This window comes from Gopherus flavomarginatus, chromosome 4 (assembly GCF_025201925.1).
Source record: "Gopherus flavomarginatus isolate rGopFla2 chromosome 4, rGopFla2.mat.asm, whole genome shotgun sequence".
Taxonomy (NCBI): Eukaryota; Metazoa; Chordata; order Testudines; family Testudinidae; genus Gopherus; species Gopherus flavomarginatus.
Genome location: NC_066620.1, coordinates 92,527,053 through 92,550,034, shown reverse-complemented (window position 1 = coordinate 92,550,034; position 22,982 = coordinate 92,527,053). Strand labels below are relative to the sequence as shown.

The window sequence follows — 22,982 nt, the reverse complement described above, 5'->3', positions numbered from 1 at the left end:
AAGGAGACCAGCTTCGCCGCGGTTTGCTCTCGCGTTCCCCGAACCACCCTGCAAACCGCAGGGAAGGAGACCTGCTTGCTCGGGGGTTCGGGGAACGAGAGAGCAAACCGGGAAAGGAGACCAGCTTCGCCGCGGTTTGCTCTCGCGTTCCCGGAACCACCCAGCAAACCTCAGGGAAGGAGACCTGCTTGTTCGGGGAACGCGAGAGCAAGCCGGGGAAGGAGACCAGCTTGATTACCAGAGGCTTCCTCAGGTATGCTGGGATACCTGCTTATTCCACGGAGGTCAAGAAAAGCGCTGGTAAGTGTCTATACTTGATTACCAGCGCTGGATCACCAGCGCTGGATCCTCTACACCCGAGACAAAACGGGAGTACGGCCAGCGCTGCAAACAGGGAGTTGCAGCGCTGGTGGTGCCCTGCAGATGTGTACACCTCCTAAGTTGCAGCGCTGTAACTCCCTCACCAGCGCTGCAACTTTCTGATGTAGACAAGCCCTGTTCTACACTGGTTTATGTGATTGCTAGATTAAGTAGGTTGACGCTAAAAGGGAAGACATAGGAGGAATGAATGGGGTGGTGGTGGGGAGACCAAGTCACAATTTGTCTTTACATTTAAAATATTTTTATTTTTGTAAAATATTTAGTTGTCTGTATTGCCAGATTGAAGGCATCTCACAAACAGTAATGTGAACAGTGACAGTGTGAGTTTTCCCCCCATGTGGTGCTGTCAGTGTAATTCTACTTTTATAAGTGTTATCTTCTCTTGGGGTGGTGTAGTAGTTCAGTCTAATGTCTGTTAAGTCTATATGCTGAAATTGCCAACAGGATTGACAATTTACGTGACGGTTCTTGTGTACTGCGGACTCAGCTTCACTAGTGAACTGAGATCATTAGCTCACTTCATTGGTAATGGGACAATCTGTTGAGCACCAATCTTTTGAGCTCTCCACGTAATACCACTACAGGAATGAAGAGGTATCAGTCAACCAAATCAGGCAGAGGAGTAGAGTCTGTTTGAAAGTTGATCCCATCTCTAATCAATCTAGAGATAATGCCATCTTTGGACGGGTGGTCCTACAATCCCTGTTCAAGTAGACTCCAAGCCTACTTCCAGTCAGAACTACTTGAGTTACCTGCTGTGGAATGGACATATGCAATCACTTGAAGAAAAAATGGTTACTTACTTTTCCATAATTGTTTGTTTCTCCATTCCAGCTCCCCCTTTCACCTCTCCATTAAAGTCTTTCTGGTAGGAAGGAACTGAGGGCAGTATAGTGCTTTATACCGCTGTGCAGTGGCATGAGTCACCAAGAGGTGATCATGCTGCCCTGACTGGTACTGGTAAGGGAAAAATCTCTAATGACTGTGTATGATGCATGCGCCCACCTACAGTGGAATGGCCATGTGCAACACACCTTGAGTAACAACAGTTACAGAAAAGTAGGTAACCATTTTTTCCTACCAATTCTTGGTGGCTTGATCCAACTGGCAAGAGTAATATGGTCCATCTCTGCCTCTTGTCAGCCTATTACTAAGAAAGCTGAAAAGTTGTACCAGATACCATCAAAGGGTTTTTCAGACTTTCATAACATCCTGCTCCTAATTCACTGGTGGTGGCTCTGGCCAGGGGCAGGCAAGATCTGGGCATCACTCCACTCCCTAGTCATAGGGGAAGATCATAGACTCATGGGGAAGGGTGGAGTCTTCTTCATTGGTCAGTATTAGGATGGCTGGTTTTCCTGGTCCATTATCAATTCCACTTGTGAGAAAAGTTGCCTGAGTGCGTATGGTGGCTGGCAATTAGCATTTTACTGGAGGGCCATAATGTGGCTAAGCATTCACTCAGAGCTTTCTTCAGTGCATTAGTTTTAATTGTTAGAGTAATGGCTACTGCTGTGGTTATAAGGAGATATGGTTGGCTTCTCTCTGGCCTGAGATACCTAGCCTTAACTAGAGGTTCTCCCCTTTGAAGGGGATAGCATTTTCAGTGTGAAAACTGAGTTGCAGGCGAAGGACCGAGATCAGCAGTGTACTCTCTGGATTTGATTTCTTCTGACAGAAGAAAAGCACCTAATCCTTCCTGTCACTATCAGAGGCAGTTTTACCCTCAGTCTTCCTCTTATGTTTTGGCTATTCAAAGGCATCAGCCATAGCAGCAGCCTTCTTCCAATTAGGGCTAGTATAAGCAAAGGCCTTTCTAATCCTGGTCTTAATCCCAACTACCTGCCACCCCTCTCGTAGTCATGAAACATCAAACTTCATATTTGACATGGTGATTTGAGAGTTGAATTAACCAATCAGGACTGTTCTACCCCTTTGTTTGGGGACAGGCTGGCCTCTTTTATCAGCGCTTAGAGGTGAGTTACATTGGACCAAAGGATTCTAGAAATCACAGAAAAGGACTATGCCATACTTCTCAAAAGACTTCCCCTTTCTAATTCTCTATACGCTTCTCACAAAGCTATTCTTCATTTGGAAGTAGAAAAATTGCTTGTGATGGGGCAGTTGATGAGGTCCTTGACATCTCAGAGGTTGAGGATTTTATTCCTGATACTCTCTGGTATGGGGGAAGTGAGGGATTTCCATCGAATCTTGGATTTAAGGAACCTGAACAAGTACTTCTTGCTCAGAAATTTAAATTCCATACATTAACGTTGGCCTCTATAATCCCTTCCCTTTTGGTCATGGATTTGTTCGCAACTCTAGATCTGAAGGACACACATTCTTCAAGCAGTATCCCTATAGATGCTCCACTCTAGGTGTGCTTGCATCCCTGCGCTGCTGATCAGAGAACTTCAGTAGCAGTGTCTTCTAGGACTGCACGTGCAGTGTGTCTCCTTGTGCTGCATTATGAGGCGAGTCAGCATGTGCGGGCTAACTCCCACTCATTCCTTTTCAAATGTCCTGGCTAGAGACGGAGCTATTAGCAGTCCATTGACAACTATTACTTTTGTAGCCTAGAGCTTAGTTTTTAGTAGTAGTTATTGTTATAAATATGTTGAGGAGGCTGCATCTGAATCATCTGGCAGTTAGAGGGCATTGCTCTCAGGAGAAGAGTCTGTACGTCAGTGTGTTGGAGTCCGGCCCTCAGATCGTTCCTCCCTCGTGCAGGGGAGGGCTTTACATGTGGTAACAGACAATATTTATGCAATGTACTATATCAGCGAGTAGGAAAGTACTCATTCCACTCCTTTTTGTACAAAAGGAATAAGGTTATGGGATTGGTGCATCTTTCACAGTGTTTCTCTGGTGGCTCAGCAGTTGAGGAGAAAGAGCAACGTGATTACAAACTGTCTCAGCAGGTATCCTTCCCAGATGGCAGAGTGGTCCCTAAAGGATCAGCCGTTTTCGCACATGTTCTTCCGGTGGGGTTTAGCACACGTGGATCCAGCACTGTCACCTCTTCTGTTCCATAGCTGGCACAGTGTCTGATAGATGCTTTTCTCCTGCTTTTCCTCCTTTTCATTGACCCAGAAAGTTGTAAGGAAAATATGCGGGGGTGGGATGAGGATAATTTTCATCACTTAAGCATGGCCTTGCCACCAATGATATATTGATTTCTTCTGGCTGTCCAGCAGAATCCTCACACACCTTCCTCTGTCACCAGATCCTCTGAGCAAGAAGTGAGGATTCTTCATATGGACCTGCAGTCCTTTCATCTGATGGCTTGGGCTCTTGGTCTTGGGCTCTTGGTCTTTGACTGCCTAAACTTCAGCAGCCCTCTTCGTTAACTGTTCAAGATGTGGTACTTAATGCTAGAAAGCATTCTACTAGACAGTGTTATAAGTCAAAATGGACCAGATTTGTAACTTGTATGACTAGGAAGAACAGTTCTCCTGCTTCAGTATCCATACTCTCTGTTTTAGAATATCTGATAGTTTTTGAAGTGTGAAGGGCTGATTCATTGTGAAAGTTTCATATGACAGCCATTTCTGCTTGTTTTACCTCAGTTGATGGTAGATCTGTGTGCACAGTATTGCTAAAAAGTTTTTGAAGGGTTTATCTAATGTGTGTTTTCCTTTGAGAGATCCTGTCTCTCCTTGGGATCTCAGTTTGGTTCTGGCCATGCTGATGAAGTCACTGTAGTAGAAAGAGCGCCCTAGGCCTCTTACCAGGCCTCATGTTTCAGGCTCTCTCTAATACAGTCACATTTTCAGCCCATGGCTGAGTATTATATTGTTTATCTATTAAAACAGCTTTATTTTGGCCATAACTTCTGTCAGAAAGGAAAGTGAGTTAAAAGCTCTTACGGCTGATCCACCTTACACAACTTTCTATATAAAATTGTTTTGTTGTTTTTACCTGATCCCAGTTTTTGCCAAAGGTAGTCTCTGATTTTCATATTCATGTCAGTTAATTTGCCAGTTTTTTTCCCTAACCCACATTCTGATGAGGGGAAATACATACTTTGGATGCAAGAAGGCCCTTTGCTTATTATTTGGATGGGACTAAAACTTTTTCAAAAAGCATTAAGATTGTGTCTTATGCTAAAAATCGCATGGGATGTAAGTTTTCTTCCCAGACTATTTCTACATGGATTAAGTAATGTATTGTTGAATATTGTTCCTTGGCACTTACTCCTGTACCTGATACAATGCAACCACGTTCTGCTAGAGTTATAGCAACTATCTCTTTACTTCCTTTAGACAGATCCTTGTTGTTTAAATGGCAACCTAGAGTTCTGTTCACGCTTCAACTAAGCATTATGTCCTGGACTTGGCATCTGGGGCCAATGTTGGATTTGGTAGAGCAGTGCTCTCTAGTTAGTTAGGACTCTGCCTCCAGGTTAATTTGAGCACTCCTTATCAGTCTGTCCTGTAAGTGGAAATATGCAGAGGCAGTGCAAGATTCAAGATTTAATCTAGAATTCCCCTCTTTTGGCTGCAACACTTATTGAGTTAGGAAATGTCATCTATTGTGTTTAGGAATTCCAAGAATGTTTAGTAGCAGCAACATAAGAACTCCATTATATGTCACTCAGATTGACATCCCCAGTGGTCATGCAGCTACTTTTCTTACACGTGATAGGTGCATAAGGAGGCAATCATCCTGGTCCTTAGTGTAATTTGGTGGTCTGTAACAGACACCAGCTAAGACTCCATCTTATGCTTTATTTGTTAGCTCATTGATCATAAGCATTCAAGATAATTTTCTTCTGAGTTGTCAGCGACTCATAAACGTTTAATGCCACTCATTCTCTCTCCCTTTTTGTCTGCTTGATCCTTCCCAGATAGATTATAGCCATTGATTTTAACATTCCAGTCATATGACTCATGATTTTTAAATGGAGATTGGATTTTTTTCCTACAAGATATGTTCTAGGAATTGTTTTGTGAAAGTTTCATGGCCTGTGTTATACAGGAGGTTGGAGTAGTACCAAGTCGATTGACTTTATGCTCCAGGTTTCAGTAATACCAAGTAGATGGACTTTATGCTCATAAATGAGCAATTCCTCTTCCTCTTGTTTGTTACACCAATACTAGGAGCCTGAGTACAGATGTGATTGTTCTCGGGTACTCAGGACTGAGAGTCACCTTGTTGCCCTTGTCTCCAGCATGAGGGATTTTGCCTGGGTGTGGCTGAGTGTCAACTCCCTAATACCACGAGCCTTTCAAGCACTTTCTGAGCTGTGCCAGCCCTGTCTTCGCTTTGCAGGTTAACCGTAGGTGCACCCCAAGTCCCTTTGAAATATTCCCTTGGTTGTGATCAGAAATTACAGCTCCTCTGTCCCCCCCACAGGTACTGTGTACCCCAAATTCACAAAAGAATAAATGGCATTGTCAGAATTTTTCTAAAACTGGGGGTCTGCTTCTTTCCTGTTTGTTTTTTATTTAATTTTGAACTCTGTATCCATGGGTTTTAAGGCCAGGGATAGCCTATGAAGGAAATTAACCTGAAGGAAATAGAAATTAGGAGTCAGGTTCTTTTTCTTTTTCTTGCGAGGAAGCAATTGTTTGTCAGCAAAAGTTTTCAGCGTGACCTTGGTAGTAGATTGGGAAGTTGGGCTGGTCATGTGCAATTGTCAGGACAGAATATTGCAGTATGTAGTAGAAAGTTGTCTCTTATATTCTGTTTGTTGTACTGTACTTGGCTTTTAGGATAGGCTGCTTTGTGAGCTATTTTTAAGTAGTGTTTAAGATTTTAAAAGATACTAAAATTTTTTGGAAGCAGTCAGCTTAATAGAAGTATTATTCTACTGTATTATCTGAACATTTATTGTCTTAGATGGTTATACATCAGGTAGCATAAAAGGGAAAGAAAGGGAAACTCCGCCTTATCTAGTCTCTTTACCCAGTAAATCAGTTACTATACTTCAGTCAAAGCAGCCAAATTTTATTCTAAGTTTCATTCTTGATGTAAGTCCCTTTTATGGGGAGGTCAGTCCTTACATTCCACTGATACATTTTCCACATTTGTGTGCACTGTTAGCATCTGTGTACATAACGGTGAAGTTAGAGTTCTGTGTGCGTACTGCACTGAGTTTCAACTCCATCACTACCTATCTTGCATGTAGGTATGGTTTGAGACAGAGTCTGGGGGTATGGCTACACTTGAAATTTCAAAGCGCTGCCATGGCAGCGCTGCGAAGTGTGAGTGTGGTCGTAGCTCCAGCGCTGGGAGAGAGCTCTCCCAGTGCTGCACGTAAACCACATCCTCTACAGGTGTAGCTTGCAGCACTGGGAGCCATGCTCCCAGCTCTGCAGCACTGATTACACTGAGGCTTTACAACGCTGTGGCTTTACAACGCTGTATCTTGCAGCGCTCAGGGGGGTGTTTTTTCACACCCCTGAGTGTGAAAGTTGCAGCGCTGTCAAGTGCCAGTGTAGCCAAGGCCTCAGTGACATGGGAGTTGAAACGGTCTTCTTCTGATAGGTGGGCTGCTTGTTGCCAGCTCAGATCCATGCATTGTGGTGAAGGCTCTCTCTGTATTAAAATGTGCTGACAGTCAATGACTGAATATATGACAGTGTGGTCTTGCCTCTTTCCTTTGGATACTCTTGATGCTGCAATATTTTTGTCTCTGTGTAATATTAATATATTGCATACACATTTGTTTTACTAGATGTTGACTTGTTATACTGTTGTTATATATAAACTGCATTGTCACAATTAAATGAATCTGTTAGTATTTTTTTTAATCCTTTAATTGGGTTTTTATATTATCATCCACTCATTTGCACTGTCTTGCAGATTTTTTTCTGAATGGCAAATACCTTTGTTTCATGAGGAATTATAATTTCATGAGACATTTACTACTAACTCTCACCTCAATAAAGCTGCCTGGCTCAATGTCTCTTGCGCGCTCTCTCTTTTTTTTTTCTCCTCCACCCCCAGGAGCAATCTTTTCTTTAGCTGAAATAACAAAACAAAAAAATCCTTCATTAAAATTAAAGATTCAGAAAATGAAGAAATGGTAGGTGCCGGCAAAACAAGCTTTAGTAAACGGAATATACAAGACAAAAATGGCATTGAACTGTTTTCTTGAATTTAGTACCTTCCCCTGCTGCCTAATGCTTGTTCATGGTTGGTGAAAGAGAACTATTTTTCCTGCTTTCTCTGCAACCAGTCACTTTATCAAATTAGAATGAATGATTCTAAATTTAGAAAATGTTCTTTTTACTTCTGTAGTAGAGGCTACTACACAAAAAAGCTGGCTTATCACTTCTATGAACAGTTATCTGCCTGGTCAACAATTTAAACCAATTCAAGATCTTGACTTTACTGATGGCTTAGCAGTTAACATGTATTTTAATAGTTCTCATTCAGCTCTCAAATATTGTTAGGCAGGGCATGATTCTGGTATTTATTAACAGATGTCCTTGTCAAAGTGGCATCCACCTCGTTTGTACTTACACATCTACTATAACAGGTGAAGAAAGTGAGCAAGAAAAAGACGGAGTAAGCGCCAGCTGCATCCATTTTTATTCCTGTCTGATTTAACTTTATCCTCCAATATGTGCCCTTAAATTCCTTCCAGATTTAAACAGCATTAGTAGTAATACAGCTATCTGCTTGCAGTTTATCCAATGCAATACCAAAAGACTTTGAATATTATCTAAAATTATCTTGAGAAATCTGTTTACCATTTTGACTGTGATGGTGCCTGTAGCAGGGTGGTCCCCTGCTCTTGCCTTGAAGGGCTTAAAGCAGCCCAGGAGGAGGGCTGTGGCTGAGGCAAGAAGCCTGGGCTGATTGGGGAAAGTAGGCTCAGTTGTGGCCATGCCCCAATCAGGCCCAGCTGGCCCCTAGAAGAGGCTGGGAGCCAGAAGCCCAAGCAGTCTCTCTCTAGCTTCCCAGCAGCCAGGTCCATCCCTCTCAACAGCTAGAGAGAGAGACTGCTTGGGCTTCTGGCTCTCAGCCTCTTATAGGGGCCACCTGGGCCTGATTGGGGCATGGCCACAGCTTTGCCTCCTTTCCTCAATCAGCCCAGGCATCTTGCCTCAGCCACAGCCCTCCTCCTGGCTGTTTTAAGCCCTTCAGGGCAAGAGCATGGGACCACCCTGCTACAGTGCCATTCCTTTGTCAATATTTTCTTCAAAAACGGTCATCTGGACTGTCCAATTCTTAACTGTTCGAAACAATCGTTTGCCAAATTCCATTATACATCTTGGATGGAATGAGTTTTGCCTCACCTGTTCTCTTAAGGGGAGCTGATACGCATCTGAGAGTGAAAATGGATTTTTTGAGGAATTCCATGGAAATCTGAATTGAAAGACCCATGTTGAGTTGATTTTAAGAAATTTGTGTTGGTGAATTTTGCCTTTTTCTAGATCTTCCTAGCTAACAGATGGTTAGTTACCATCTCTGCAAAGCTAAAATATAGTTAAGCCATTGGAAACATAATAGGGTACATTTGAAGAAACTGTTTTTTAATTAAGCAAAGTGTGATTAATGATTGTTTCTAAATTTTGTCTTCATAATGGCTGCTCTAGTCCATCACTTAGAGCAGTGGTCCCCAACCTTTTCGTCTGGTAGGCACCAGACGAAGGACCGCTGCAGCGGTGGAGCACCCACCAAAATGCCACCGAATTTCGGTGGCGCCGCCTCTCAATGACACCGCTTGCCATATACAAGCGGCGTTATCGAGAGGCATCCCTGCCAAAATTCGGGAGCGACGCCTCTCGACGACGTCACTTGTTGGTGAAATTCGGCTGCATTTCTACGAGTGCTCTCCCGGGGGCCAGGATGCGGGCGCATTAAGATGCCCCCGCGGGCACCACTTTGGGGACCACTGAGTTAGTCTGAAACCATAGGCTCTCTGCTAAGATGGCTACTATTTCCGTAAAGACTTCTCATATGGATGTAAGTAGAGGTCTGCTTGGACTTAATTTTAAAGCCTGGGTTAGTGTTGCTGCCTCCTGTTTGCGGGGTTGACAAAGCAGTGAAGTGCCCTGCTGCCACCAGACCTGGATGTTGCGGAGTGAGGTGCGGGCGCTGCTGTGATTCCTCAGCTCAGCACAGGAAAGGCATACAGAGCATGCAACTGCTCCTTTGCTAACCCATGGACAGGAGAAGGAGAACCCACCTAAACTCAAGAGTGTCCAGTTATTTTCCCTTCCGACCTGACCTTACCTGTACCTGGCACGTGTAGTTGAGTGCCATCAGATTCCAGGGCTCTAGAAGTAAGGTCACTCTTGGTGAAGTTGGCTATCATCTGGCTGATCTGAGGGAAGACGGCTGCTTCCTATGGTCTATGGTAGACAATTGAACTGAAAAGTGAGGCAGGAAACAGTGAGGCAGGATGGAGAAGTTCCAGATTTGCCACCCCAAATGTTAAAGATCATGAGTCAGGCCACACAAGGGCTAGAAACTTCTTTTTTTAATCTGAAAACTGAGATTGAGTGGAAACTAGGTCAGATTACAAAGGATGAGTATAAACAAATAACCTTAGTATGTAGGGACAGAATTAGAAAGTCTAAGGCACAAAAGAGATTAAATTAGCTGGAGACATAAAGGGTAACAAGAAAACATTCTATAAATACGTTAAACGCAAATGGAAGACCAAGGACAGGGTAAACCCGTTACTCAATGAGGAGGGGGAAACTAGAAGAGAAAATGTGGAAATGGCAGAAGTGCTAAGTGTTTTTGGTTTTCACCAAAAATGTTGTAGCAATTGGATATCTTAATGAATGCCAGTGAAAATGAGGTAGGATCGGAGACTAAAATAGGAAAAGAATTTAAAAAATAACAAGAAAGTTAATGTATTTCATCAGGCCCTGATGACTTTAAGACATGTTAGAATACTGTAAAAAGTGGAATAAGGACAGCCCCGGGGAATTACAGACCAGTCATTTGAACTTCAGTACGTGGAAAGATAATGGAGCAAATAATTAAGCAATCAGTTTCCAGACACCTAAAAGATAAGTAACAGTCAACATGGGTTTGTCGAGAACAAATCATGTCAAACCAACCTAATATCCTCCTCTGACAGGAAAACAAGCTTTGTGGATGGGGTGGAGTGGGGGAAAATGTGACATATCTCAGCTTTAGTTAGGCTTTTGATGCTGTCTCACGTGACCTTTCATTAACAAACTAGAGATATATAGCCTAGCTGAAACTACTATAAGGTAGATACACAATTGGTTAGAAAACCATTCCCAGAGTAGTCGTCAGTGATTCACAGTCAAGCTGGAAGGTCATATCAAGTGGGATTCTGCAGGGATCAGTTCTCATCTGGGTCTGTTGAATGTCTTCTTCAGTGATTTAGATAATGACATAGAGAATGCAATTTTAAAGTTTGCGGATATCAAGCTGGGAGGGGTTGCAAGTAGGGGTAACCAGATGTTCTGATTTTATAGGGACAGTCCCGATTTTTGGGTCTTTTTCTTATATAGGCTCCTAGTACCCTCCCCCCCCCGTCCTGATTTTTCACACTTGCTCTCTGGTCAGTCTAGTTGTAAGTGCTTTGGGGGATAGGATTAAAATTCAAAATGATCTGGAGAAATGGTCTGAAGTAAATAGGATGAAATTCAATAAGGATAAATGGCAAGTATTCCCCTTAGGAAAGAACAGTCAGTTGCACACATACAGAATGGGAAATGACTGCCTAGGAAGAAGTATTGCAGAACAGGATCTGGGGGGTCGTAGTGGATCACAAGCTAACTGAGTGAACAGTGTGACACTGTTGCAAAAAATGCAAACATAATTCTGGGAGGTATTGGCAGGAGTGTTGTAAATAAGATACAAGAAGTAATTCTTCCTTTCTATTCTGTGTTGACTAAGCCTCAGCTGCAGTATTGTGTCCAGTTCAGGAAAGATGTGGACAAATTGGAGAAGGTCCAGAGAAGAGCAACAGAAATGGTTAAAGGTCTAGAAAACATGACCTGTGAGGGAAAATTGAAAAAACTGGGTTAGTTTGGTCTGAAGAGAAGACTTGAGGGGAGACATAAATTTTCAAGTACATAAAAGGTTGTTACAAAGAGAAGGGAGAAAAATAGTTCTCCTTAACTTATGAGGCTAGTACACGAAACAATGGGCTTAAATTGCAGTGGGGTGGTTTAGGTTGAACATTAGGAAAAACGTCCTAACTGTCAGGGTATTTTAGCACTAGAATAAATTGAAATGGGATTTTGTGAAATATCTGTCATTGGAGGTTTTTAAGAGCTGTGATGGTCTAGATCAGGGGTCAGCAACCTTTCAGATGTGGTGTGCCAAGTCTTCATTTATTCACTCTAATTAAGGTTTTCCGTGCCAATAATACATTTTAACCTTTTTAGAAGGTCTCTCTCTATGTCTATAAACTGTTGTATGTAAAGTAAACAAGTTTTTAAAAATGTTTAAGAAGCTTCATTTAAAATTAAATTAAAATGCAGATCTTATCAGTTTAGTGCAGTGTTTCTTAACCTGGGGTGCGCGAACCCCCTGAAGCGGGGCCGATGCAAGGATATCTTGCACCCTAGACGAAACTTCCACCTTCGCCCCCTCCCCCCCATGTACATCGGTTCATTCAGGGGCAAATCCCAACGAGCCTTTGTAGACTCCAGGGGCCAGCTGTCCTCAGGGGCTGCTCCCCAGACCAGGTTCCCCCCTCCCAGCCCCTGAACTCCCTTGAGCAGACTCAGATCTCCCTTTGTGGGAAGTGCATGACAGGATTCAGAAGTGTGCTGAGTTGTAGGGGTAGACTAAAGAATGTCTATCCTGAGTTTCTGGTGGGAGCCCTGTAACCCCACACTGGACTCAGTTAAATGGCTGTTATGTGACAACAGGATAAGAGAGGGGTAGGGTGGGCATATAGAGCCTCTGCCCAGTATGGAGTTAAAAAAGTAGAAGCTTGGTGTTTGAATCCATCCCTGACTGTCTTCATTCATCTGTGTGTCCTGATCAATGATAGATAACTTTCAGCATGCTGTTTATGAATTTAATATCTTTATATGTGGATTTACAGGTGACTGCAGAACCAGTGCACAGCTAAGATCTTTTTAAATCAGAAGATGCTGAAAACTAGACTTCAGCAATATTCGTCAGATCTGTGTAAACTTTAACGCACTTGTGTGTATTGATATTTGTTAAAAGTAGCTGTGATTTGTACCTTGTGATAGTTGAACATCTGTTAAACCTGCTTGTATTTCCATTTTTCTATTCCTATTTCTGTTCCCACTGCTGTTCCTCTGCATGGAACACAGAGAGGGATTTCACTGCTGAACGTTAGTTTTCCACTTATTTAATATACCTGAATGATTTACAAGTAAAATTATCACTTACCAGTGACATTGACGGGCTGTCAGAATAATGTATACAATTAGGACATGTAGTTCAGGTTTATACTTCAGATTGGGCCAGCTGGTTGCTTCTCTTCCTATGTGTTAAAAATATCCTTCAATGTGTTCCCAAATGCCCAGGATACAATGAAGAAAAAAGTATTGCAGTGAAATTAAAAAAGAAAGTAATACCTGGCAAAAGATTGAACCTGTTAAAGGAACAGGTTTTACTGTATATTCGTTTAATAATCAGATCTATCTGAACTCCTTTCACATGCTTTATAGAAGGAGCAAAAATTATCAAAAGCATCAGTACCAGATAAAAAAATATTTTAAGATTAAATAAAATTTGTAAAGCTTACAAGTTGTAAAAACTAAATGAATTCCTGATAATGTGTATTATTAGAATATTGCTGTATTCAACAGTATACAAAACAGTATGTGGTAACATTTTCCCCATAGTAAAGTCACTCTAAAACAGCTTGACATTTAGGCAAGACAGTGTTTGTTTTTGTATTAAATGGAGTAATTATGGTCAGTATCTTAACCAGTGGAAAATAAAACAAAAAATGAATTAATGTTTGTGCCTCCCACATGCTGTGAAATTAATATAATGTTCATTTACACCTGTAGGTATTCTATCAACTCAGTGTTATTTCCCCTTGTTACAAATATTTTAATGCATACTACTTTGCACACAGAATCTTGTTAATCAGATGATCTGAAAGCACTTTATTAATATTAATTAAGCGTCTCAGCATTCCTGTTAGGTAGGTAAATAGTCTATTCATTCTAGGGAGATCCAGTGGCAGGACTGATTTGAATTGTTTGGGTTCCCATACTATGCATTTCTTTATCTTGATGTTTAAATTGCTTTTAAATTTAACATTTACCGTATATACTAGTTCATTAGTCTGTTTGTTTATAAGCCGACCCCCCAAGATGTTTAGGTAAAAATAGCAAAAATTGTATGATCCTTTCATAAGCCGACCCTATATTTCCGGAGTTGGTAAACTTTGGCTCCTGACCGTCAGAGTAAGTTGCTGGTGGGTCGGGATGTTTTCTTTTCCTGGAGTGTCTGCGGGAATGGAGCCCTTCAGCTCCATGTGGCTGAGAACGGTGAACCACGGCCACAGGGAACTGAGGGGCTCCATGCCTGCAGAGGATCCAGGTAAACAAAATGACAATGTATTAAATATTCAATTCAATGATTCCATAGAGTTTAAAATCATCAGATTTTGGTGTAGACCCATTTATAAGCCGAATCCCACTTTTTAATGTGTCACTTTTATACCAAAAATATTAGGCTTATGAATGAGTATATATCACTCTGAATTTCCATTGTTTTACAGCTTGTTTTAGAGATAATTTCAGCATTCCTGTAATGTTTATTACCCTAAAATACTGCTTTGTGTTCTCAACCTAACTCCCTCTTACTTAATTTTTGGTCTGAGAAATAAACACTTAAATGTTTTCATACATATTCCCAGCCTTGTTCCTATATATTATATGGATATAAATTCCACAATGTATTGAATATGTAGTTAATTGGAATTTCAGTGTTCAGAGTGGAACTAATTTTAAGAAACCACAATGTGGATATATCAGGAACAGATCAGTGCTGAGTACAATTAATCTAATAAACAGTAATATAAAGAATATCATCCCTTTTTGATGGCAGTCAGTTTCTTAGTGAACGCTTAACACAAACAGTAAATGGAGTAAAAACTGTGGTGTGTAAAATCTTCCTCCTTATGACTGAAACTTGCAGTACACGAAAAATTCTGTTGGCCATTTTCTGTGTACAGCTAATGTTGGACCAATAGAAGAGAAATCTTTGTTTCTTAGTCCCTGGTCATGCAAAAGATGATAAGCCCAGCATTTTGCTGAAAGTTCTCTCTATTTAAAAACTGAAATGTACTCATTTTTTTTGCCACGGTGTATATTTTCAGCATTTTATGTTGCTTAAATTATTTTTGTTCTCTCAGATGTTTTTGTATTCAGTAAATGTGTAAGAATTTTGGAAGGGGGTGTTTCAGAAAGGGATTACTGTAAATTTTAATTTGGTAAATTGAAAGATGACTTTGGATGTAATAGTGAAATTACTTTCTTGCGTGAAGATCACGCAAATCTGATCTACTTAGTCCACAAATGTTAGCCTTCTTGTCTTTAGTTAAATCAAGGATTTAGTGTAGGCTCTTATGCAACATATGATGACATCTTAGAGTTGTAAATACATCTTGATAGATTTTTGAATAATTTTGTGATCGCTGTATTTAAAGAGAAGTAAAGATTTTTTTTCCCCCTCCTCTCCTTTATTCCAGTTCAATTTTGTGGGAAGAATCCTTGGTCCCAGAGGACTAACAGCTAAACAGCTCGAGGCAGAAACAGGATGCAAGATAATGGTCCGAGGAAAGGGCTCAATGAGGGACAAAAAGAAGGTAGGTTTTTGAAAAGCAGCAGTTTTCAGCATATGGATTTTACGTACAGTATATAAGGCATACATTTTCCTAATGCACAATAACTGTGAAGACCTTAAAAACTATTTCTCCTACTTAACATTTTTTGCCATAAACTGTTACAATATATTTAGTGTTCTTCTTTGAGTAGCATCCCTATGAGTGCTCCACTTCATCTGGAGAAACACCTGCAAAAGTAAGAGATTTCACCATTGGTCTATCCAGCAAAAGTTCTCCCCATTTCTCTCTCTCCTCTGTACTGGTTTGGATTACCTGTTGAATTTTAAAAAGTTGGGTCTTTCTGCGAGTGCCATCACAGTTTGATTGCGGTTACAGCTTTTCATTCCTCCAGAGAGGGATTCTCAGTGTTTGCCCACCCCACAACAGATAGATTCATCAAGGAGTTGATTAACCCTTTTTCTGTAGCTTAGAGAGCCCACACTTGCATAGGTTTTGAACTTGTTCCTTAATTGCCTAATGAAACCCTCCTTTGAACCATTGGCTAAACGTGCATTGCTACACCTGTCTTTGAAGGCAGCTTTCTTGGTAGCTATCACTTCTTCCTGGAGAGTTGGAGAATTAGGGGCGCTAAATGGCAGATCCTTCCTTGGCAGTTTTCTTCAAGGAAAGAGTATCTTTACGGCCACATCTGCCTAAAGTGTCTTCTGAGTTTCACATTAACCAGGTTAGCCACGTTCCATTTTTTTTCCTGAAGCCAGACCAGACCACGGAGCAAGTTGCCTTCCATAGCTTGGACATTAGAAGTGCATTAGTTTGGTTCCGTCCACACAGAATGCTATCTAGAATGTCTCCTAAACTGTTTGTCTTATTTGTGAACAGATCCAAGAGACCCCCAGTTTCCACGCAGACTTTCAAAGTATGTGTCCAGATGTATTCTTTCTTGTTATTAGACTGGTCACATTCAGCCCCCTCCTTATTACAAGATCCCCATCCAAGTCCATGCACTGTTGAAAAATGTATCAGTTGCAGAAATTTGCAAGGCTGCAACTTGGGCATGAATTCATGCTTTTCCCAAACTCTATTCCCTGGTATGTGCTTCCAGATCAGATGCTGCTGTTGGCAAGACAGTCTGGTTGGTATTAAATTCGGCTCCAAAGGTCACTTCCTGCTGCCATGAGTACTGTTTTGGGAGTCACCTGAAGTGGAGCACCCACTTCAGGACACTACTCGAAGAAGGAGAGGCTACCTACTTTGTACAGTAACTGGAGTTCTTTGAGACCTGTTTCTCGGTGGGTGCTCCACTACTTCCCCTTCGAGTCTCATCTTGAGAGACTTGGCAGAGAAGGACCTGGGAGCAGTTCTTATCCTTGATATAGGGCATGAGGAGGTCTGGAGCTTGTGCATGGGCCAAATGGGCACTGGAACTGAAAATCTCAGATCAAATGCACTTAGGGTATATGTGCACCTGAAATGCACATAGGGCACACATAGGGGCACACATCTCGAAGAAGTCCAGTTACTGTGGAAGGTAAGTAACCTCTCCTTTTTGCAGAATTGGACCAATACTTCAAAGCACAGTATAATCTTTTAATAAATTCTTAAATTTGTGTGCACTGTAATTGCACGTATCAGTTTTCAGTTAACCAATTAAAGTATTATTCTCCACTGACTAATCAATTTCTATTAGTAATTTGTGATGTACAGCAAAATTAAACATGAAAACAGAGCCCAAAGATGTGTTCAACTGTATCTAGGGAAGGGCCATATACCAGAGAAGTATTTTTAATTAAAAAAAAAAATCTGTTTCCATAATTGTCTAAAAACTCCATGGTCCACTGAAAGTATTTCAGAACATAGAAATATCTGATTTTGCAAGTACCATAGATCGTATGTGTTGGAAAAAGACCATGGGTATTTGTGGTGATATATCCTGAATATTTTGATTGAATCAAGACACACCTTAAGTGTTCCTTCACATATACCAGTTCTTGACTAAGGGGGAGATGACAGCTAAACTTCCTGCCAAAGAGTGCTAGGCCCCACTCCTCCTCTAACCATATGAGCTCAGAAGGGAGAACTTTCTGGCAGGAGTTGTCCAGTGGGCAGATGCTCATGATGGCAGGAGCAGTTATAAAAGCAGTATCTGCAGGCACCCTCAGATGCTGATATCATCAAACTATGCTTGGTACAATGTTTACTCTGGTCACTTTTTCCTCTCTGCTATTTGGCAAGCAGTTTGCCTTAACCCTCTTCTTCCACCCTCCCCTGTCTCTTTATTTCAGTCTTAGTACACCATGATCCTCTGCTCTTTCCTATAAAATATTCCTGAATGTTCCTTCTTCTTTGTTTTTCCTTCCATCTAATACCTTCCCTCCTCACCCACTCTGCCTTATAATACATTTAGTGTGTGTGTGTGTAAACAGAATTACAGGCAGAAGTAAAATAACTAAAAGCCACCCAATAATTATTTTGAACCTCCTGAATCTCACCACATTTTCAGACCGTCACTTCATTCACTTGCTTTTTTATGTTATAACATCCCTTTCTCTCACCCCATAACTGCCTTGTTTAGTTTGATGGAAAGCTCTTGGGCAGGGACAATGACTTACCTTGCCTTTGTTTTTCTTGAGGTCTCTAACTGATGCTTGAATAAAATAAGATGATTTTTTTTAAAGTAGTTAAAACTTACATCCTGAATTCCTCCTGCATACTCGATAGCATGGACATTTCACATATAAACCAGTCCTTAACTAAATTTTCCTTTTTTTTCATATTAAGGCATTGCTTGTATGGAGTTTTAAAATATAACTTGCCAAATGTAACACTGTAGATTTGACAGTTGTTTGTAAAGCCTTTTGAAATAATGGTTTTCCTCTACATGGGGGTGGAATGAGAACTATTAAATAAACGAGTAGCTTCAGAATGCTTCGGATGGCATATAATGTGTGGGTGTGAAGCAAAGAACGTATGTTAAAACAAATCATATGGTTGACCATATTCAAACAATCTTAGGTGACTCCATAATGTTAAATATTAATTTTAAGGTTGTTAATCTTTTGAAGTATGCTACTGTAAACTTTTACATATTTTAAAAAACTATATATGTATTGTAGCAGAAGCTTACTAATAAAACTAACCTTTTGAAAGTTCTGTTAAAAATTCTAGTAAAAACTTATTTTTAGTAAGAAGAACATATAACTGTTGTACATGCCTGACTCAGAGCCAGCAACCACCTCACCAGAGCCTTTTAGGATTTTCAGACCTCATTCAGGTTTAATCTAGTAGATCATCATTCTGGCTGTTATTCACGAAAGCTTTATTGTAGCGGCTAGTTGACCAACACACAGTTTGACTTCTACCCTTTCTCAGATCAGATTCTGCAGAGTGGGTCAAATTTGAAGACACAATATGGTTAACATTGAAAGGATGAACTGTCAAACGTCTTTCTCTCAAAAGTGAAATATTGGTCTGTTTAGAAAGTTGGATGCTGTTTAAATTCATTTGGTCTTTGATTGTTTTGCCTAAATGTAGATGTATACCTTGGTTTCCAAAAGACAGATGATAAAGTGTTTGCCAAGGTATAATTCTTAAATTCTAATAATAAAATGAGTATTGTGTAAACAGACATAAAGGGACAGGGGAAGAATTTTGGGAGAGAGCTCACTTGCAGTTAGCTTGAATAGTTGTCTGAATGAAGGTTTATTAATTCTTAATCTTCCATATTATGAGTACCCTGGTTGACAAGTTTTCAGACACTTATCATACATCCCTAAACTTATTAGTTGTCATACAAAATGAGAGATTACTAACCAGCAAGATCCAGGGGCACTATCTAATTAATAACCCACCTGCCTGTCAGGAAGGAGAAGGATGCTGACATTCTTGCTTGTGGGCTACTCTGAATGCTGGTGAGGTGTACTGAGCCCTGGTCTTCACTTAAGTTTTGCCAACCTAGCTATGTTGATTAGGAGTGTGGAAAATATAGTCCCCAGCCAACACAGCTTATGCCAGCAAAAGCCTTAGTGTAGACAGTGTTATACCAGCAAAAAAAATCATTTCCCAGTATAGGCTGCGTCTACCTTGGGCAGATTTGCCAGTATAGCTCTAATTTACAGCTATAGCGGCAAATCTTTTCTAGTGTAAACAAGGCATTATTCTTTTATCTGCTTCTAGCTCAGTAGTTCTTAAACTGTGGGTCGGGACCCCAAAGTGGGTTGCAGCCCCATTTTAATGGGGTCACCAAGGGACTTGCTGGGGCCCAGGGTCAAAGCACGAGATCCACTGCCTGGACTGAAACCAGAAGGCTTCAGCTCTGGATGACAGGGCTCAGGTTACAGACCCTCTGCCTGGGGCTGAAGCCCTTGAACTTTGGCTTTCTCCCACCTCCACCCTGGGCAGTGGTGCTCAGGCTTCAGTCCCGCGTCTTGGGGTTGTGTTGGCAGAAGGGGGTCACTGTGCAGTGGAGTTTGAGAACCCCCACTTTAGCTAGTCAGGTGACTGCTGAAAGAATCCTTTCCGCCTCTTATGGCAGTGGAATTGAAAAGCAGCATTCTCATTTCTCCTTCTGTCATTGCCACACTGGAGTTTTTCCAGTATTTGGAGTAATTGGGTCCAGTGCTCTGCCATTCTTTTGGTTCACAGGAGGGTGCCGCATTTATTCTGCCTCTTCTCGACCTCCTTGCTGCTTGTGGTGTGGTCTGTTACTCTAACCCTCCCTCAGCATCCACTTCTTGAGCTGTTGTTTCTCTTCTCTGCAGCTGTTCAGCTTTGCTAAACTACACAGCAGAGTTAAATGGACATTCTTGTTATTTATTGCTGCCCACATGATTCTGAGCAGCTGCAGTGAAGCTGACCTTTCTTCAAGTGATTTGTCCATATGTATTCCACTTTTGGGTGCGCATGCATGGGCCACCCATGAACTCTGAGCATCTTCATAGCTCATATTGATGCCAGAAAAGGCAAAGTGGGCCCAAACATCCTGAGTTTCTTCTTACTGCCCGTGGCTGCAAGACGGAATGCTGCCAGTGTCCAAGTCTCAAGGCAGTTCTTTGTGCCCCTCCATATACTATAGGTGGTGTTAAGATTAGTTAAGTCTACGAGTGTATATATAGTGTAGTTTTCCTATTGGAATTTATAGGTATAATGTTTCTGGTTTTTGTCACTCAGGGTGAAAAATATTTTCCCCCGGTACTGGGACTTAGTCATGATGGAAGCTTTAGGAACTGCCCCTCCTGTGAAATGACTTAATGATGGCTGCATCAGATGCTTCTTTTGCCTCAGGAAGGGGCACATTCCTGGCAGATATTGCATCTGTATGTCTTTTTCAGGATGGACCCAAGAGTCAGTAGAGGCTCATCTCAGTTTTTTTAGACTGCCCTGTTGACCTACTTCAGACCCAGGTAAGCAGGACCCATCAAACTAGCTTGATCTGAGTTCAGAAGTGCTCTGGGAAGTGCCAAATCAGCTGCCAGCTCTTGAGCACCATCCTCCAAATGGCCCTAGTTGTGTACTCTGGTAGGGCTGCTAAATCCTCAAGTCAAACTTCAGGCAAGAGTAGAAAGGTGCATTGCTTCTCTGGAAAACAGGCAGATTTCCCTTGGCAGACCAGAGCAAGAAGAGGTTGAGATCACCTTATCTTTTCCAGCCTAAGAGGACTTTAGGGCCCAGATCAGCTACTGATGGAGACCTGAAGGAGCATAGTACCAGACTGTTGGCACGGTCTTGCAAGATGAGTAACTACCTTTGGTATTGAGTCTGCATACCAACAACTTGCTCAGTACCATTCACCTTGGCAACATCAACTTCACTTCAATGCCCAGTCTGTTTTTTACAGCGCCGTCTTTTTTTTTCAGTATTGAGCTCATTTGTGGTACCAGGAGATCTGTTTACTGAGTCATCATCTCCATTGCTGTCTTGGGTGCTGACTGTGTCAACTATGGTGTCAGCTACCACCATTACAGCAGTACTGAATACCTCTTTAGCACCACATAGGGCACAATCTCAGATTTCCTGAGACCTCGATTAGGGTAACCTCAGATCTGGATGAAGGCTGTTCCTTTTTCTGATTCAGAGCCAAGTAGGGAGGCATCATGTTCGTATTACCCTTATGACTCAGGAAATCAAGGGCCTCCTATATGCATCAAATGTTTAGAGGTTACAAGGATAGGTACTCTTGGTATCCTCCAGCTTGGCCTGTAATCCCCCCTTTTCCATGTAATATGCATTCATGGCCCTACTGGAACTTCTAGGTCTTAAAATATGTGAGACAGCCTCTGTCTACACCCCCACTCCCTTTCCAGAACTAGAATCATCTTTTCTGCATTTCTTCTCAGGGGGCTCAGTTTGCACTCCTACGTACTGAATAGTAAAAAGAGGTACTAGAGGAAGAGCATCCTCCATGTAAAAGATCACCATCTGCCAACATACATCTCATTATTCCTGGATAAGGCAGTGATGTCCAATTCACACTCAACAATTATAAGACGACAATTGAAGACTTTCCCTTCAAAGGCCTTTTTAGCACTCAAGTGGATGACTCCTTGCATATGTTAAGACTCCTGGGCCGCTCTTTGGTCACCAGGTGCATACATACCAGTTCCTAGAAAGAAAGCCGTGATTCTGCACCAGGCAAAGGTCATTGCCTAATGTTTTTTTCATCAAAGATCCTCGGAACTTTCAAGAAAAGACAGCATTTCTAGAAAAGGAGACCACCTGCCTCTCATGTTGCAACCGTCTTAAAGAAATCATTTTGATGGGTTAGTCAGAAGCCGAGTTACAGAAACCTGCAGGATCTATATTTATTCTCCCAACCTTCCAATTCTGAGGGGTTTGAGAACATCAGACAGGACTTGGCAGTAGTGATCTAATTGGCACGAGCCTGGTCAAGGCACATTTGATATCCAGATCTAATGACCTTGTCAGTATGCCCTCTAAAACCTTTACCTCTCTTCTATTGAAATTAATTTCCCAGATAGGAAAAAAGGTGCATCTGGATCTGACCATCTTACATTGCACAGATTGAATGACTGATGTGGAAAGAGTCTGTTCTCTGGAGGTACAAAATATTCTTAGTTGAAAAGATTCCACCAGATTAATGTATGCAGCCAAGTGGAGGAGATTTATTACTTGGTCTGATCGTCACTATTTATTTCCTGTTGACGCGGAAGTCCTGAACTTGCTGATTTTAAAGAGCCTGGGATGGTATTAGTAATTGTGTGTTTGGCAGCTATATCAGCATACCACTCCCTGCTCCCCTTACAGGACTCTCCACAGTTTTCTCTCACCCTGCAGTAGCTAAGTTTCTTCTTTGAGTAGTGTCCCTAGGAGTGCTCCACTTTAGGTATGCTTGCATCCCTGTGTCTAGGATCAGAGATCTTCAGTAGCAGTGCCCGTTGGGCCGCACATGTGCTCCCCCCCAGTCTTTTATAGCACAATGAAAAATCTGTCATATCAGCATCTATAGAACAGATTTACAGATAGATGATTTACAATATGTGGAAAAAATTGCAACTTCTAAAATCTAGAGGTATTGGAACAATGTCCATAGAAGATTACCTACTTACTTTCCCTACTATAGCGCTTCCTTGTAGGACACATGGTCCAGTGGGGTCTTGGTGACCCAGTTTTCACCAATGGCAGATGCTTCTAGAATGATCATTGCCTGTTAGATTCACTCCCTCTCGGGCACCTGGCATTGGCCACTGTTGGTAGAGAGATACTGGGATAGATGGACCTTTGGTTTGACCCAATATGGCCCTTCTTATGTTAGAAGTGGGCTGTTCTATTCAACTTCCAACAGCTTCACTGCTTCTGTGGCTGCTGTTGCCTGCAAGGTGAATAGAAAATCTGTTCTGATTTATTTGGA

At 41.6% G+C, this 22,982-nt stretch overlaps 1 protein-coding gene across 9 annotated transcripts in view; it reads left to right on the top strand.

The window, feature by feature from the left end:
- Positions 1-22,982, top strand: part of QKI (QKI, KH domain containing RNA binding) — a 349,081-nt gene that overhangs the window by 144,698 nt on the left and 181,401 nt on the right. For all 9 annotated transcript variants that reach the window (XR_007773835.1, XM_050949159.1, XM_050949163.1 and 6 more), the window contains exon 3: positions 15,023-15,139. Coding sequence is in view for 8 of the 9 variants with exons in the window: in XM_050949159.1 (XP_050805116.1) it covers positions 15,023-15,139 (117 nt within the window). In the remaining variant the exon portion in view is untranslated. The remainder of the gene's footprint in view (positions 1-15,022; positions 15,140-22,982) is intronic.